The sequence below is a fragment of the Dendropsophus ebraccatus genome, chromosome 9, assembly GCF_027789765.1.
Source record: "Dendropsophus ebraccatus isolate aDenEbr1 chromosome 9, aDenEbr1.pat, whole genome shotgun sequence".
NCBI classification, from domain to species: Eukaryota; Metazoa; Chordata; class Amphibia; order Anura; family Hylidae; genus Dendropsophus; species Dendropsophus ebraccatus.
Window position 1 is genome coordinate 59,216,711 of NC_091462.1, and position 19,437 is coordinate 59,236,147.

Consider the following 19,437-nt stretch of genomic DNA (forward strand, 5'->3'; position numbering starts at 1 on the left):
TCTGGGGATCCAGGAGATCTCACCGGATTCGACTTCGGCTTTGTATTGCTGGGCTCCACGTAGGAAACCCCAAGAGACATGCTGTCCCAGTGTTTGCCTGCTTCACTACTAAGCTGCTGCGGAGGAGTAGAGACAACTTGGATTGGTGAGCGGAGAAATAATGCCAGCTAACTTCCCGGATATTGAATGTATCTGCGTGCCAAATTTGGGATCAAATGGGGGTCAACTCTATAGACGACAGACAAACAGATGGATGGACAGACAGACAGACATTCATTTTTATTTTATAGTTATATAAAAATGAAAGCACATTTTTTCATGAAAATTATTTAATAGGTAATTTGTAAATATAACATTTTCATAAATCAATAGAAATGCTGTACACGTCTGAATGATCCTACTCTTGGGTTATTTGCTCCCCAGCTGCTGTATCTCCTGTACTCTCCAGGTCTCAGATAATACTGACGTCCCTTGTAATTGGGCTCCTCATAGAACATCCAGTGACCATCAAGGACATTGCAGGAATGGATATTTTGATAACGGAACTTCTCATGGACACAATGACAATCTTCAGTGAACTCCATCATTTGGCCCCTGAAATCTTCTTTCTCGTAAACCTTAATGATGAAAGGACCTTGGTGCTGTAAAAGAAAGCAAACCATTTATGTAAACCTGGCTGAAATAGTGTGCTGTACATATAATGAAGTGCTTAATTATTTATTCATTGTAATAATGCTAAATAACAAGTTAGCTTTAGGTAAAAAAAAAACAAAAAAACATGGACATATTTGATCTAATAATGTGCTACAATAAAAGGGGAATTCCACTCAGGTAATATACCTGCTGAATCATCCCCCCTCCTGGAGAATATCAATTTATTGCACTTTATTCAATTTATTTTTCCCAATTATGAGCTTGCTTCTTTGTGCTGAGGAGCTGAGGACACAAAAAAACTGTATAAAAACTGTTCTCTTTGTCTCCTCACCCTAGCCCCTCCCTTCCGAGATTGTTTATGTAAACAGCGTTCCTGTTTTAAGGGTCCATTTACACAGAAAGATTATCTGACAAATTATTTGCCAAAGATTTGAAGCCAAAGCCAGGAATGGATTTGAAAAGAGGAAAAATCTCAGGCTTTCCTTTATGACCTGATCTTTGTTTATAGTCTGTTTCTGGCTTGGCTTAAAATCTTTGGCAGATAATCTGTCAGATAATCTTTCTGTGCAAATGGACCCTGAAAAAGTAAACGGTTTTCCTGGACGGCTAATTATGCAATCTGTAATGCGGGAGACCTAAAGGGGAAAAAATAAAATGCATAAAAATTATATAGATGCTCTCACCATTCCCCCACCTTTATCCAACTTCCCAACCTTCACTCATGCTGCTCCTAGGGAGGTGTGATTGCCAGCAATTAAACCTCCCTGAGCAATGACGCTCTCAGGGAGGCATCATATCTGGCAATATTTACCACCAGCCATGACCAGTTAGAAGCTCCGCACCGCCCACATGACTGAGTAAGTTTTAAAAAGTACTTTTTTGGGACATATAAGTAATGCCCATAGCATTTACTCATATGCCTGGAAACAGTGCTGAGCGACATATAGGAGCTTATTTACATTTGTAACAGCGATTTTAGCATGATTGGTTCCTTTTACCTAGAGTTCCCCTTTAATCTAAGGTCAAGTTACTTTTGTCTTTACAGTGATTAAAGGGTAACTCCACGTAGAGGTTAAAAAAAAGAAACTTCTGCAGAAGCATAACGCATTACTTACCTGTCTATTCCAGTTTTGATACTACCAAAAATCCATTTGTTTGGTTTTTTTTGTTCTGTATTGTGTTTCTGTCCTTCCTGGTTGAGCAGTTCCCAGAATGCAATGCTTTCCCTCAGCTGATCATCACAGTCCCCCACCCATCACAATTAGTAAAATTAGTGCTGCACCTGCTTCTGGCCAGTAAGAGATGGTGAATCGCTCAGGGGATTGGGGGATCCAGCCAAACCTCCTGTGACATCACACCCTGCCCCCTGTCTGCATCATCAGCCTGTGCTCAGCAAACACACACAATGTGAGACAGAGACATGGAATATTTTTCTCCAAAGGGGGAGAGCAGTGGGAGCAGGAGACAATCTGAATTGGCACAGGGGCCATTTTTTTCCACTTCCTGGATTTCTATCAGCTACCAGTGTGGCAGAACCGCACAGATACGGTCATACATTGTATAGACACATCTATATAACTTTTAATGTACTTTTAATAGAAAACAAGTTTTTCTTATCTGGACTTCCCCTTTAAATCTCCTGGCCTTACAGAGAGCAGAAATAGGGCAGATACAGTTGGCTAAGGACACTGTTTACATGAGCTGTCTTGGAAGGGAAGGGGGGAGGGGACAGAGAGAGTAGCTCTTATACAGTACTCAGCACAAAGAAGCAGGCTTGAAACTGAGGGTAGGAGACAGAAATAACAATGACATGTATGGAATGAATTGTTTGGCTCTGCTCCGGGTGCCTGGAAAAGCTGGATGGAGTCCTTGGAAACTCCTCCCAGGACTGCATCCAGCTTTTCCAGGTGCCCAGAGCAGAATCTAGAAGCAGCTGGCCTAAAAGCCGACAACCAAGTGTAGCAAAGCGCTTCACTTTGCTAAGACTGTGTATTCGCTCATCTCTAGTTGACACTTTTTTTCACCTGTAATTTTCTCTTGTGATTCTTTATTCATGTGATTCATGTAAGAGGGGAAAAAATCCTTTTCATTCACATTGAATATTCACAGCTTTTCAACATTGAAAATTCAACATTGAATAATCATTTCTAGGGCTTCATAGTTTTAGTACCTTATATGAAACTTTATTAATATACATACCTGAGTGGTTAGGTGACAAGATCTAATGGAGTCATTAAAGCCCATCCATTTCTGGAAATCAGGATACTCCCCTCTCCTCAGATAATATTGATATCCCTTATAATTAGGTTGTTCATAGAGAATCCAGTTTCCACTCTCCACTCGGATGGAGTTACAATGACTAAAATATGAGGACAGGTCAGAGCAGTCAGAGTTGCACTCATGGGAGCGTCCCTGGAAGTTCTTGTCTTCGTAGAAGATAATCTGTAATGTGTTAATTAAACATTTATGGTTATCTTCACCATCTTGTTTTTGATTACAAAATGAATATTTTAGAAAACTCCAACAAAGATGCCTAACCATCTATTTAAGTAATCATGATGATATTTCCATAAATGTTCACGCAGACTTTTTTATTAAAGTAAGTGCCGCTATTTTAATTTAAAATGACGGCCATTGTTTTTATTCTTCAATGATTCCCGTTGAAGCCAATGAAAACAACGGCTGTCAATTCAGACAATGCATTAAATTACGACCATTGTTTGTAGTGGTTATCAGATTAATGTTCATGTTATTAATTTGTGGCTGTTATTTAGCGCACAGCTTCAGTTTATTTAAGTCGTTCACACACAGATATTTTTTAGATTGTCCTTTCACTGTAATTTACACAACATTTAACCCCTTGCCTCTGCAGCCTGTTTTGGCCTTAATGACCAGGGCCTATTTTTCAAATCTGACCTGTCTCTCTTTATGTAGTTATAACTTTGCGATGCTTTTACCTATCGCGGTTATTCTGAGAATGTTTTTTCGTGACATATTCCTCTTTATGTGTGTGGTATACTTTGGTTGATACACTAAGTATTTTTTGTAAAAAAACACAACATTTGCGCAAAAATTAGAAAAATGTACTATCCTTTATATTTAAAATTCTCTTTTTCTGAGAAAGATAGTCATGATGCATGAACTAATTATTACTGCAACATCTACATCATGTCTACTTTATGGTGACGTCATTTGGTTAACGTCCTTTTACTTGTTAGGATGTTAGAGGGCTTCAAAATTCTGCAGCGATTTTTCTAATATCAGGAAAATGTCAAATTCTGATTTTTTTAGGGACCATTCCAGTTCTGAAGTGGATTTGTGGACCCTGTATGTTAGTTACCCCCATAAATCTCTCTACTGTAAAAACGGCACCTCTCAAAGTATTCAAAGAAACATTTTATAAGTTTTTTAACCCTTTGTGTGTTTCGCTGAAATTTAAGCAAGTTGGAGGGGGGATTTAAAATTTTCATTTTTTTGGCAGATATTCCATTTTAATCCATTTTTTTCCTCTATTAAAGCAATTACTAACTGAGAAATGGAACTCAGTATTTATTCCCCATATTCCAATGTTTCTAGAATTCCCCCATATGTGGCCGCAGTGCGTCACCTGACTCAACCACAGGCTGCAGACATGACAGAGACCTGGGGAATTTTCGGGTCTTTTTTTATTTCAGGTTTTTTTAGAGCCATTACACCATGTCACAGGGTCTTGCGGTGCCAAAATATTTGTGTAAGACAAGTTGACGTTTCCATCGGTACCATTGTGAGGGACATGTGACACCCTGATCGTTTTTTATAACATTTTTTATGAGGTGGTATGAATAAAAAACACAATTTAGCAGCTGTTTTTCACCATATTTTTGTACGCCGTTTACTATACGTCACATATGACATGTCATTTTTATTCATCAGGTCGGTACGATTACAGTGATATCCATATTATATAGCTTTTGCTATAGTTTATGGCATTTATACTATAAAAACTGTTTGTGTCTTGCATATTAAAAGAGCAGTAATATTTTAATTTTTTCGCCAATGGAGTTTTGTGAGGGCTTTTTTTTTGCGGCATAAGCTGACATTCTTAGTGGTACACCTTTTGGGTACATGTGACGTTTTTATAGCTTTTTTCTATATTTTTTAGGGGGCGGGATTAACAAAAAATTGTCATTTTGGTTAGTTTTTTATTTATTTTTTAAATGGCGTTAATCTGGCGGTATAATTAATGTAACAGGTTAATAGATGGGGTCATTACGGACAAGGCGATACCAAATATGTGTATCTTATTTATAGGGGATCATTTATAAAGGGGGATGGGGAATGTGTATATTTATTTTAATTATTTATTTTTTATTTATTTAATTATTTAATTTATTTGTTTTATTTATGTATTTGTGTGTGTGTGTTTTTTTACTTTTGCAGGTGTATATATAATACATTACAGCACATATTTAGTGCTGTAATGCATTATATAGAGAATGAGTGTCAGTGTTACACACTCAGGGAGAACAGCCAAATGACAACACTGCCGGCTGCTAATGAAAGCGCTCAATGCAGTGAAGTCCTAGGTGCTTTGCCCCCTGGGAAACATGAGTATGCAACATGAGTATGTTACACACTGACACTCATTCAAACGATCAGGTCCCCGTAGCTGATTCAAACGATCAGTGCAGGGACCTGATCGTTCAGAACGGGGGGAGCTGAATCCGGAGGGGGGGGGGCAAGGGGAGGGAGAAAGACGGGACCGGAGTGGAGCACGGGGGAGGGGGAGCACGAGCACGGGGGAGCACAGGGGAGCGGAAGCACGGGGAAGCACGGGGGAGCACGGGGGAGCGGGAGCACGGGGGAGCACGGGGGAGTGGAAGCACGGGGGGGGGCACGAGCACGGGGGAGCAGAATCACAGGGGAGCATGAGCCCGGAGGGGTGGGGGGAGCACAAGCACGGGAAGGAGCCGAATCCGGAGAGGAGGGGGACAAGGGGAGGGAGAGGAGAACAGGGTAAAAGAGGAGAATGGGGGGGGGGAGCGGGGGGAGCATTACAGCAGTGACAGGAGGAGGCAATGTGCTGCAGCCTCCTCCTGCCGCCTGATCAACCTGCTGCACAGAATCACCCCATAGACGCTGCGGTCGCACTGACCGCGGTGTTTATGGGGTTAACTGCGCGGGGGGGAGCACGGCTCCCCTCCGGGCAGTGGCAGCAGGAGGAGGCTGTGTGACACAGCCTCCTCCTGCTGCCCGATCTCAGCCAGGGACAGAGGGGGGAGGCAGGGAAAGCATGACGTCCAGGGACGTCATGATGCGTTCTGCCACTGCTTTTCATGACGTCCCTGGATGTCATATTGGGGGAAGGGGTTAAAACTAGCCAAATTCAAAAGGGTCTTAAAGAGCGTCCATCTTGAACCTAAACGTGAATAATGAACCAACGGCTGTCATTGCAACAACGGCCGTCAAAGTGTGTCAAAAAACAGCTGTTATTCTAGACTTAAAACGACTGCCATTGTTTTGAGTCAAAAATATTGGCAGTAGAAAATCGTTAAACATGGCCTATACATGTTTAACTGTATAATAAAGGTAACTTGTAAGCTGCAATTCATGTTCCAAACTATTCAGACTGAAGTATCACTGTCGTGAATTTTTTTTTTTACAGAAATCAATAATCCAGGCGATTTTAAGAAACTTTGTAATTGGGTTTATTAGCCGAAAAATGCATTTTTATCATGGAAAAGCAGTTTGAAGCTCTCCCCCCGTCTTCATTGTTCTCTAACGTCCGGGGCTTACATTTGTATATGCATTAGGCTGGAACCACCTCTCCTTCCCTCCTCCCCACCATCCTCAGCATTAGTAATGATCCAGGAACATGTACTGCTGTTTGAGCTTTGCACAGGTGTCTTAACAATCCAGCCCATGTTCATTATGCACAAAGCTGGGGAATAGGATGCAATCTGCCTGGAGCATTCCTAATCATAAGGAGGGTGGGGAGAAGGTTGTGCCAGCCTAATGCATATACTAATGTAAGCCCCGGCCGTTAGACACAGCGCTGCTGCTGCTGTTTAAGGGTATATTCACACGGACGGTCTCGCAGCGAGATTTTCGCTGCGAGCCCGGCAGGTCCTGGAAGTTCCCATACACTACATACTTGCTGCGGTCTAAACGACCGCAGCGAGTATGTAATTATACCGCCCTTAACCCCTTCTGCTCCCCCGCTGTGTATATACTTTACCTGTCCTCGCTGCACGGGTCCGGCGTCCTGCTCTCCCGCCCGGCCAATCAGTGGCTGCGGCTGGGCAACACACTGATTGGCCGGACGGGAGAGCAGGACGCCGGACCCGTGCAGCGAGGACAGGTAAAGTATATACACAGCGGGGGAGCAGAAGGGGTTAAGGGCGGTATAATTACATACTCGCTGCGGTCGTTTAGACCGCAGCAAGTATGTAGTGTATGGGAACTGCCAGGACCTGCCGGGCTCGCAGCGAGAATCTCGCTGCGAGCCCGCCCGTGTGAATATACCCTAAAAGTTGTTTTTAAAACAATAACTGCATCACCTGCCGAACGGACACCAGGACAGATCTTGGATTAAAAGCAGCTATCCGAAGGTACAAGTGATTTGGGGGGGACAGATTGTGGGTACAGAGTCACTTTAAAGAGAAGAATATTCCATGTTCATTCTCAATTTTCATTCTCACATAAGGCTGTGCTCTTTGATAGGAACTAGAAACAGCTTTAGGGTAGCTTCACACGTACCAGATTTGTAGCAGATTTCACGCTACGAGTTTGCAGCGAAATCCGCTGCAAATCCATGTAGTGTGAAGTTTCATGGGGTACATACCCGCAGCAGAATTTTCATTCCGCTGCAAGTACAGCATGTAACCTGGTCCCTTTAATCCCCTGCAGCCCACCGCCCGGAGCATACATTACCTGCTCAGTGCCACAGCTGCGTGTGCACTGATTGTCTGATGGGGATCAACGGGAGCTGTGAGCCTTACACGCAGCTGCGGAGCCGAGCAGGTAATGTATGCTCTAGGGGTAATGTATGCTTCGGGCGGTTAAAGGGGCCGGGTTACATACTCACAGCAGAATGAAAATTCGGCTGCAGGTATGTAACCCCATTGAACTTCATACTACATGGATTTGCAGCGGATTTCGCTGCAAACTCGCAGCATGAAATCCGCTGCGAATACAGTATGTGTGAAGGCACGCTTATTCAGAGTTGCATTTACCTTCTTATTGCTAACATACCAGATACAAGCCTAACGTTACCAAAAATTAGGTAGATAGAGAGTACTGTATCGGTAAAAAAGGGGTCAATCAGTTAACTCTCTCTCCATACACAACTTCCAGGTGGCTACAAACTAGTGCTGGCTGCTTGGAACAGCTATGGCTGAAGTGGTTAATCCAGGGGTCAAAGGAAAACAGTGGTGACATGGATGGGCACATGAGGAGAGCCAGAAGGCATCTGATCAGGTAGCAGTGAGTTAAATTGAGAGGGCTTTCTACCCAGTACTGTGTCAGGATGGGGACACATGGGTGCTTGTATTAAAGTGTCACTCTCATGAATTTTTTTTAGCAGAAATCAATAGTCCAGGCGATTTTAAGAAACTTTGTAATTGGATTTATTAGCCGAAAAATGCATTTTTATCATGAAAAAGCAGTTTGAAGCTTTCCCCCCTGTCTTCATTGTTCTCCTATGGAGAGAGCTAAATAAAAGACCAAAACAGGACAACAAAGAGTTAATCTAAAAATACCTCACCCTTTATCTCCTCTGACAGTCACCACTGACCTCTCTGAGCTCTGATTACAGCTGTCACCCAGCTCCTGCCTCTAATCCTCTGTTATCTGCTTTCTGCTGCCAGCTAACTCCCTTCTTCCCCCTCCCCTCTCCCTAGAACAGACAGAGTATGTCTGATGCAACAAGTCACAATTTTCTGATTTTTTGCAGTGGATGGAAAAGAGGAAGGAGGGGGGTGGGACCTGGGAAATGCATTTTAAATGCAGATAATGGCATATTTGGCTAATAAACCCAATTACAATGTTTCTTAAAATCGCCTGGACTATTGATTTCTGCAAAAAAACAACAACAAAAAAACGACAGTGAGTCTTTAAAAAATCTTGCTTATTAAGTTTCACTGTATATAAATGCAACTTTGTTTTATGTGTGACATATAGTTGTAATTGTAAAACAAACAAACAAACAAAAAACAGAAATGTATTATGATAAAAATGTCAAATTACAAAGTATACCTTCTAACATATTAGACATCACTCACCTTTCCCATTTTGAAAGGATAGTTGTTAAGAGAGCTAAGTACTGAAAAAAGAAATTCTCATCCTTTTATATACATTGATAATTGCTGCATTCAGCAGATCTTTAAAGAGGCTACTATTTCTGTTTAGTAGGTTAAACATACACTATAGCTTTATTCATGTGTGTCCTTTGTGTTGCTTTTGTTTTTGTTAATGTATGCTTACCAAAAGCAGTTGCTAGAGCTTCACAAGTTTTTTTTTTTTTTTGCACTACCTTTATTTAACAAACAACTATTTGTTTGCTTACAACATATACATATTAAAGTGATCAGCCCATCAGGGGGCGTGTCCTGGCAATGGCTGTGTGAGGTCGCATTACTCCTGAGCTCCCGCCATTAGGGGAAATTCATCTGCATTTCATCCCTCCTCACCCGCTACAGCCGGCTCTATGAGCAGGAAAACTAAAGGGCTCACCCCACAGACTAGATTGCTCCGTTCCAGAGCCCGACAAGGCAGCTTGGACAGCTTTTTCTCCCTCCCTGCTTCCCGCCAGTACTCCTCTGCAGTGCGGCCGCCATCTTCATCAGAAGCTTCCGCATGTGGTGCAGGTACCGGGACACCTAGAGGCCATACTATTGCCCCTAGTGATCCGCCCGGCCAGTCAGCTCCTCCGGCACCCGATCGGCTCCCCACGGCCTCTGTGCTGCAGCCCGCTCCCTCATTGCCTGCCACGGCCCAGCCGTCATCGCCACTCACAGCACCGACGCCATTACTGTGTGCCACACTGGACCCGCTCCCACAGGAGACAGCTGGCGGTGAGTCAGAGCCCCGTTCTGCCCCCCCTGACCCCCCGGTGCTGCTTACCTGCCACCCCGCATCCCCTGGGCACAGCGGTGTCGACTCCTGGCACAGCAGAGGGTACAGCAGCGCCCCCTTCCCGCGCTTTCCCTGAGGGACGGGCGCCATCTTGCCTGACAGAGCCCGGCTCCCTTACTGATCCGGCATATACCTGCTCTGCTCCCCAGCTGCACCATTGCCCTGAACAGGGCCTGAACTTATCAGCAGAGGATTGGCCACCTCTCCTCTCACCCTCTCTCCCCTACACAACAGGGCCAGTAGATACACTGAATATGTCTGTTAAGGGGCCTACACATAAGCAGAAGGACACTGCAAATAAGCAAAATGTTCCCCTCAACCCCTCTGCAGCTCCATTTAGCGCATCCCAGGCTGGGGCCCCCTCTTCTTCTGCTCCTGACATGGACACTGAAAGCTGGGACTGGAAGGATCATGTAAAACAACTGCCGACCAGGCATGAAATGTAGAAATTTATTGAGCGCCTGCAAAATTCTTACAAACAAGAGATTTCATCTGTCAAGGCCGCTGTGCAGGAATTAGATGCTAAGGTGGATGAACTGGCCTGCGGCCATAATTCTCTTTCCTCTCAAGTCTCTGATTTGCAAGCTAAATGTGATGAGCATGATCAACATATCCAACATTTGTATCGCCTGCAAGATGATGCTGAAAATCGTAGTAGGCATAACAATATTAGGGTGAGAGGACTGCCTGAGGCGGTGAAAGCTTCTGATCTGGTCCAGACCCTCCAAGATATCTTCAGCGATATTCTGAATCGCCCTATCTTAGATGACTTGGAAATTGATCAGGCGCACAGAACCCTGGATCCAGCTAGACCTCGCGATGTCATCTGCCGCCTGCACCACTACAAGATCAAAGAAGAAATCATGCGGGCTGTCCGCAGCGTAGACTCTGTCACCTATGGGGATTTATCCCTGACTTTTCTTCAGGATCTGTCCCGCAGCACGCTATTTCAGAGAAAAGCCCTGAAACCCTTACTGGAACTTCTGAGAGAAAGAGAAATTCCTTATGCATGGGGCTTCCCATTTCACCTGATTGTACGCAGGAATGGTCGGCGCGACGAGCTTCGTGATCCAGTTGGGCTACCTGATTTCCTCTCAACGCTTGATCTGCCACCGGTGTCTCTCCCTATGTGGTCCCTGACACCTCCAATATCGGGTCGCTCCGGTGCTGGCGTGGCGGCGGAGCCTACTGTGGCGACTGATTCTGCCCACTGAAGCAATTATTACTGCAGGGTGTAATGTCTATCAGGCGTTCTCTTGGACGGAGGGGGGGAGGATTTTTCTCTGCTCCTTCCTACCAAAGCAGTTATAAGAATGTGCCTTACTCTTTTTGATGTTTTTGATTTCATTGTGGCACTGTGTGTGAGTTTTTTCTGCACTCATGTTTTGTCCTCAGGAGGGACTCCATTGTTGGTTCTTTGATACATTCCTACAGGGCACTGCGGGGTTGTCGTGGTTGGGGGTGGGCCCGCACTTGTTCATTAGTTTTGCATACAGCTACTGTTATGTGTTTTATTGGATGATTGTACTATTACACTGCAATTAAGTTTCCCCTAGGCGGGGGCTCTGTCTTCCCATTGTTAGACAGGTCCCCATCTAGGTTGGCGCCTGAGGCGTTGTTCCCGATTCAACGGGAGTATCTTTCTGCGAGAGGTTAGCTCTCTTGCAGCTGAGAGAACCAGTCTGTTGGCTCTCCTTACCCTATTATGTTTCCCCCCTTCTTTTCTTCTTTCTCCACGCTTTTCTCTTTGTTTGTGCTTAGTCCTTCAATGTATTGTTTCTTTTTTGTGTTGTGGTGTCTTCGTTTGTCCTTTCCTCTCCGTCTGGGGTTCTGGTGGCTGATAATGGTCCTCCTATCGCTGAAGCTTGCCTCCTTGAACGCCTGAGGGCTTAATGAACCCTCGAATCGCTCTCATATCACATACTCCATGCATAGACAGCGAGTACATGTTTTGCTTCTCCAAGAGACGCATTTTCAAACTAACCACATTCCAACAATGCGCTCCCCTCATTATCCATACTGGTTACACAGTTCTTTCCCTGGTTCTAAGTCAAGGGGTGTCTCAATCGCCCTGTACAAATCCTTACAACATCAGGTCCTAGACACACTGGTAAGTCCGGAGGGTAGATTTGTGTTTCTAAAGGTCCTAATAGCCAACATCAAATATACAATAGGTAATGTCTACCTTCCCAATGCTAACCAAGGATCTGTTTTAAGAGACATCTTGTTAGAGGTAGATCACTTTGTGGAAGGTGTGTTCATTCTGGGGGGATTTCAATATGGCTTTGGATCCCCCCTTGGATACGTCCACAGGGCGATCAGTGGTACCGCGCTCATCTAGAGCCCAGGCATATAAAGCGCTCCACCTCCATCGCTTGGTTGACGTGTGGATCCTCCACCCCAAAGACCGCGATTATACATACTTCTCTCCCGCTCACAACACGCATAGTAGATTAGACACGTTTTTTATTTCTCAACTAACTCTTCTCTCTCATCCTTCCGCCTCGATAGGGACAGCGGTATGGTCGGACCACGCTCCTATTTTCCTATCAGTTGCCATACCTGGTGGAGAGCCGCGCGAATGGACCTGGTGTCTCAACGAGACCCTACTGAATGTAGAGCCAAGGTTGAGAGGACAATAGCCACATTCGTAGCCACACATGAATCGGACCAGACTCCCCCCCCCCCCTATACAATGGGAGGCCCTCAAATGTGTTCTTAGGGGCATTTTTATTCAGCAGGGGGCACGGCTTAAGAGGGAAAGAGGTGCTAAACTCAAATCTCTGTGTGAGAAATTGAACGCTGCAGTTAAGTCACACAAGGCTTCTTCCACCCCAGACCTTTGGGCGCAGATTTCCTCCCTTAGGGAGCAGATTAAAGATCTGGTCTCTCTGACTGTGGATCGGAGGCGGGAGAGGTTTCGCAGTTATTTATATGAACAGGCCAACAAATGTGGCAGAGCTTTAGCTAGGTACCTCCATCCTAATTCCTCTTTCACATATGTCCCATCTCTGCACCTCCCGGGCGGGGAGTTGATTCACAACCCACGGGCTATAGCAAATGCCTTTGGGGCTTTCTACAAAGACCTGTATGATATATGGGGAGCCTACTCTGATATGCCCTGCTCCGCTTTGGAGGCCAGAATTCGGGACTATGTTCACGAGACGGCCCTGCCCACGCTTGACTCTGAGGCAATAGAACTGCTGGACTCTCCTTTCTCTGTTGGAGAGATTGAGACGGACATTTCTGCCCTTAAAAATGGCAAGAGTCCTGGACCCGATGGGTTTACCGCTCCATTTTATAAGGCCTTTAAATCCACACTGGCGCCCTTGATGTTCAGGGCCTTTAGCAGTATATCGCCCTTGTGTCCCTTTCCCCGCCAATCCCTGGAAGCCCATGTGGTGGTCCTGCCCAAGCCGAACAAAGACCCCTTGGTGTGTGGGAGCTATCGCCCTATCTCGCTGCTCAATTGCGACATTAAGCTCTACTCCAAGCTCTTGGCCAGCCGCTTGGGGACCGTGATCCCTAAGGTGATCCATTTAGATCAAGTGGGATTTGTAGCTGGCCGTGAGGCTAGAGACAACAACCTGCGAACAATCACTTTGATGGCACACGCCCAGAGGACGAAAATCCCTCTTTGTCTTCTCTCTGTCGATGCTGAGAAGGCTTTCGACAGGGTGCACTGGCGGTTCCTTTGTTCCTCCTTGGCTCTGATTTGTGCCGGCCAATCTTTTATAGATCGGGTTATGGCCCTATACACAAACCCCAGCGCTAGAGTACGGACCAACAGCGTCCTGTTGAAGGCCTTCTGCATTCGAAACGGCACGAGGCAGGGCTGCCCCCTGTTACCCCTTTTGTATGTTCTCACCATGGAACATCTTGCGATTGCGCTAAGGCGTAACTCCAATGTAACTGGACTCGTCATTGGGCAGGACCACCATAAATTAGCCTTGTATGCAGATGATCTGCTGATTTATGTGACTTCACCCCAGGTGTCCCTTCCCACTATTCTTTCTGAATTCGATCGGTTTGTTAGGTTGAGTAATTTTCAGGCGAATCTCTCCAAAACTAAGGCGCTTAATGTGTCTCTCCCGTCCAGCACTCTAGATGGCCTTCGCCATGGTTTTGCATTTAAGTGGAGGGAGGAATGCATTATGTACCTCGGCGTTCAGATTCCTGCTCAGCTGCACCTTCTTTTCCCTCTTAACAATGCTCCATTGCAGTCTAAAATATTGTCTATGCTGTCAGCCTACCACACAAAATACCTGACGTGGTTTGACCGCATGGCTGTTCTCAAAATGGATATGCTCCCGAGGTTCTTATATCTGTTTCAGACTGTGCCCATTCATGTGTCCGCTTCCTATTTTAAAACGCTCCAGCGCGCTTTTACACGCTTTGTATGGTCAGCATCACGTCCGAGAATAGGGCGCGACACCTTATCTAAGCCAAAGCAGCTGGGTGGCACGGGTGGCCCGAACCTTCAGTTGTATCATGAGGCGGCTATCCTCACACGCCTATTGGACTGGGCGCATGCTGACCGGTCAAAGCTGTGGGTGAAGGTGGAGAGGTCGCTTGCTAGCTACAGTATTCTCATGGCTCCATGGATATCTCCTGGCGACTGGGGAGATTCCACCTCATGGCCGTTTCTGGTCCCACATGTCCTTTGAATCTGCGATAAATGGGTAACCAGACATAATATTTCCTCTCAACCTGGCTTAATGTCCCCACTGTTCGGGAATCCTGGATTCCAACCTGGAATGTCGAGACGCTCCTTTTTGGTGTGGAATAGCTCTTCAGAAGTGCGTCTGGCTCAGGTGTTTCCTCAGGGGGCATTGCCTTCCATGGAGTCACTTAGATCCGCTCATACTAATGCTCTAATTTCCTGGTTGGAATACAGTCAGCTTCAATCCTTTTTTCAGGCTCTCGCGTCCGGAGCGGCTCTCTCCAGGCCTCTCACAGAATTTGACAATTGGGTTCTCTCTGATTATCCGGGACCAGGGGTCCTCTCTAGACTGTATCAGCATCTCCAAACACTCAGTAATGCAGGCCGGGCCCATTTCTTTAGTAAATGGGAATCTGACTGCTCCATGACTTTCACAGAGGAACAGATCCAGAAGATCTGTACTTTTACTCACGGTCTCTCCATGGCCTCGCATGCAAAGGAGAAGAACTATAAAATTCTGTCGAGGTGGTACAGGTGTCCTACTGACATTCAGCGTATGTATCCATCTGCTTCTGGAACATACTGGAGGTGTGGGTCTCCGGATGGAGGAATTTTACACATATGGTGGGCATGCCCCATAATAAAATCCTTTTGGGATAAAGTGTTCCAGGTGCACGAGGCTTATTCTGGGAAACGGACTGCCAATACACCACAGTGTGCCTTGCTGAGCCTCCTTCCGGGCTCCATCTCAGCGATCAAGAAGGGCGTTTTGAGGCACTTTTTGACGGCTGCACGCCTGGTCATTCCCAGGCATTGGAAGACCACGGAGTGTCCCTCTAAGCTAGGACACGTATCGCTAAAGCACACCAATTAGCACGGGGTGCGGGGGTCTTGCCCGTTGCCCGGATAAGTCCACCCGTCTTCGGCATACTGTAACCCACGAGGTATAACCGCATACGAGTCCAGACACCGATTCCCGTGGGGACTATAGGGCGATCTGTCCAGATCCATTCATTCTTCACCGTAATAAGGACCAGTGTAGACTAAATGAATAACGCTTGGAAAACGCATGAAAAACGCAGAAGGCATCTCGCAAGTAAGGATGTACAAAATGAATATCTGATGAACAATCGTGGTGATTATCCCATTTCGGCTCCAATGAAATAGCTTGATTTATAACTAGAAAAGATGAAAAAAGAGAAATTAGAATCATTTATAAAAAATTAGGTTAGTATGATGTACTCAATTACTCCGAAGGCAGGTAAGTAAAATGAAGGTCAATCATTAGGGAGTACACATACTGTAATTCATACACGACAATATCTTTGTAATATTTTGAATTCCACATTGAGTCCGGTCGGTGCGGGGGTCTTGCCCGTTGCCCGGATAAGTCCACCCGTCTTCGGCATACTGTAACCCACGAGGTATAACCGCATACGAGTCCAGACACCGATTCCCGTGGGGACTATAGGGCGATCTGTCCAGATCCATTCATTCTTCACCGTAATAAGGACCAGTGTAGACTAAATGAATAACGCTTGGAAAACGCATGAAAAACGCAAAAGGCATCTCGCAAGTAAGGATGTACAAAATGAATATCTGATGAACAATCGTGGTGATTATCCCATTTCGGCTCCGATGAAATAGCTTGATTTATAACTAGAAAAGATGAAAAAAGAGAAATTAGAATCATTTATAAAAAATTAGGTTAGTATGATGTACTCAATTACTCCGAAGGCAGGTAAGTAAAATGATGGTCAATCATTAGGGAGTACACATACTGTAATTCATACACGACAATATCTTTGTAATATTTTGAATTCCACATTGAGTCCGGTCGGTTGTAAAGTTCTAAGTTTATGTATCCACATTAACTCTCTTTATTCAGCATGGCATGTCTATCACCACCTTTGGACAACACAGGGATCTATAATGAACACTCTCAGATCGTGTTCACCATGGCCTACTTCACAAAAATGTCTTGAAACGGGTAAGTCACCCCGTTTCTTCCGTATCGTATACCTATGTTGTGTAAGTCGAGTTCTCAAGTCATAGGTCGTCTCGCCGACATACAACAAATTGCACGGGCATTGGAGGATATATACTATCCAGGAGGAACCGCAATTCAGATATCGTGTAATCCTATATTTGTTTCCTGTCGAGGGATGTGTTAACCACTGACCCTTCTGTATGTACCTGCAACTCACACAATGGCCACAGGGAAAACAACCAATTGTCTTTGGTCCTAGAAATGTAAGGGCCGGGGGACTGACAACTAGGATTTCACTTCTCACCAACTTGTCCCTTAGACTGCTGGCACGTCTATATGACATCAGTGGTCTACCTCTAAGTTCTTCTATTTCAGGGTAACTACGCTGCAAAATGGACCAGTGTCTATTTATAATTCTTGCTATGTTACCACTTTGAGAGTTATATGTCGACACAAAAGGGATTCTCCGTTGTTTACGTCTGTCTTGTCCTGTCGTCAGTAAAGTCTCTCTATTTAGTTCCGTCACAGAATTCACATGTGTAGTGATTAGTGATTTGGGGTAGCCCCTTCGCTGGAAATTGTTAGCTATTTTATCGAAAGCTTTTTTCAAAGCTCTGTCATCCTCTACAATTCTCTTTGTCCTCATGAACTGTGTTTTAGGAAGCCCCCGGACCATGTTCGGTGGATGATTAGATGTAAAGTGTAGTAGAGTGTTCTTGTCCGTCTCTTTTGTGTAAATGTCTGTCCTCAGTTTGTTACCATCTTTATACACCACTGTGTCTAAAAATGTCACCTGTTTGTCTGATTTTGTCAGTGTGAACTGTATGTCGTTATCAATGGAGTTCAAATACTCCCAAAATTCCATGAGTTCATTCTCATTACCATTCCACACCAGGAAAATATTGTCTATGAATCTCCACCAGCCAACCAGTTTGTTGGCATGGTGGGACCCATAGACGTAATTCTCCTCAAATTGTTCCACAAATAAATTGGCATAGGCTGGTGCCATGTTGCTGCCCATGGCCGTACCACAAAGTTGTAGAAAAAACTTCTTGTCAAAAATAAAATAATTACTGGTTAATACCATTTGTGTAAGTTCCAATATCAACGATTGGCATCCTGTTGACATGTTCGTTCTTCTCAATGTATTCGCTATTGCTGAGAGCCCTTTCTCATGTGAGATCGATGTGTATAAGCTAGCAACATCCAGTGATGCTAGGATGGTAGAATTTGTAACAGGGATATTGTTAATTTTGTTGATAAAATCTGATGTATCCTTGATATATGATTTGATTTGTAAAACATGTGGTTGGATTACCCTATTTAGGAATATCGCAACTTGACTCATCAGTGACCCCCTCCCGGAGACGATAGGTCGGCCAGGTAGGTTCGTAAGTGACTTATGGATTTTTGGTAATGTATATAATTTCGCTATGACTGGAAACTCCACCCACAGGAAATCATATCGTTTCTTATTAATGAATTTGTGTGTAAGTGCCTGGTCAAGAATGTCTTTTAGCCGTTTTTTAAAAACAACTGTGGGATCACTGTCTAATTGTCTATAGACCATCTCATCTTCCAATTGTCTGTATATCTCTGTTTTGTACATAGATGTATCCATTACTACAATTCCACCCCCTTTATCCGCGGGTTTCACTGTAATGTCATGATTCTGTGTGAGTTTGTTCAGGGCTACCAATTCCGTGTGTGTAAGATTAGGTTTTTTGATAAAACCCTGTGGGATGTCATGTTGTAACTTATCAATATCCTTTTTTACTAATGAGATAAATGTCTCTATGGAGTGTAATGTGGTTGCTGGAACAAAATCACTTATGGAAAAAAGACCCAGATTATTAGCTGTTAATTCACAAATGTTCATATTTACAGGTGCGTTTTTTTCCAGACAGTCTCCCCACACACATAGTTTTATCCATCTAAAAAATTGAAATAAGTCAAGTTCCAAATTAAACCAATTCATGGGTACATCAGGACAAAATGATAAACCTCTACTCAATACTTTCAACTGCGCATCAGTAAGAGGAAAAGTAGAGATATTTACCACCAATGTTTCAGTCAGTTCGTTTTGTCCCTCTTGGTGGTCTTGTTCTTGATCTGTGTCCGGGTACCCTTGGTTGACTGGGTCTTTGGTAAATCTTCTCCTCCTGCGGCCCCCTCTTCGTGTGGGGCGACGTTTTGGCTGGCCGCTCTGGTTCTCTGTCCTAAAAAAACTGGAGCCGGAGATTCAGTACTGGCAGACATAGTTTGTTTCCTCTCTTTCTTTGGCATATTTCTCTTATTGAAAGCGTCTGTGTTCCACAGGTAAATATTGCCACTATCATAATCCCGTTCATCACGGTACCATTTGCGTTTGTTTATTTCCTCAGTGTCCCTTTTGAAGCGTGCAAGAAAATCTTGGTGTTTAACATGGTACTGTAAGTGTTAAAGTCCTCCTCCCCCATGCAGCTCATCAGTGTAGTTTTCAGTCTTTCAACTTTAGCCGTTAGGGTTACAGATTCCTTATGTAGATAATCAATGTTCAGCATAATAATGTTAAGGGCATATTCATTTGAAATCTCCTCAAAATGAGCTTTAAACTCTGTATTTGTTGTCATCATAGTGGGTCTAAGATGTGATCTCATCCCCCGTGGAATCCTCTGGTGTTTGTAATAGACTCCCAATGTATTCATATGTAAATCCAGTCCAATTAATCTCTTTGTTTCAGACTCATATTCTCTCTTAATGTCTATAAGTGGAGGTGCATAAAGAAATGTTGTATCACCCCTCAGATATCCCATCACGCGCTTTACCTCTCCTTCAGAGTAGCCCGAACCTGGATAAAACCTGCCGTCTCTGGATTGCATGGGGGTAGTAGTAGGTTGCTCGGTGCCAGCGTCTTGATCCATAGTCAAAACACAATATTGACGCGGCACTCGTGGAGGTCGGTGCACGCTGGAGATCACCCGGTGTTCAATGTATAAATCAAATACTGCTGCAGCACTCCAATGTGATGAAAAAA

General features: G+C 44.5%; 1 protein-coding gene across 1 annotated transcript; it reads right to left on the reverse strand.

Moving 5' to 3' along the window:
* Window positions 1-365: 365 nt before the first annotated feature.
* Window positions 366-8,982, reverse strand: LOC138802122 (gamma-crystallin-3-like). The gene is made up of 3 exons (XM_069985275.1): window positions 8,916-8,982; window positions 2,854-3,096; window positions 366-641 (listed from the first exon to the last, which is right to left on the reverse strand). The coding sequence occupies exons 1-3, from the start codon at window positions 8,922-8,924 to the stop codon at window positions 366-368; spliced, it is 528 nt and encodes a 175-aa protein (XP_069841376.1). The 5' UTR covers window positions 8,925-8,982.
* Between the last annotated feature and the right edge of the window lie 10,455 nt (window positions 8,983-19,437).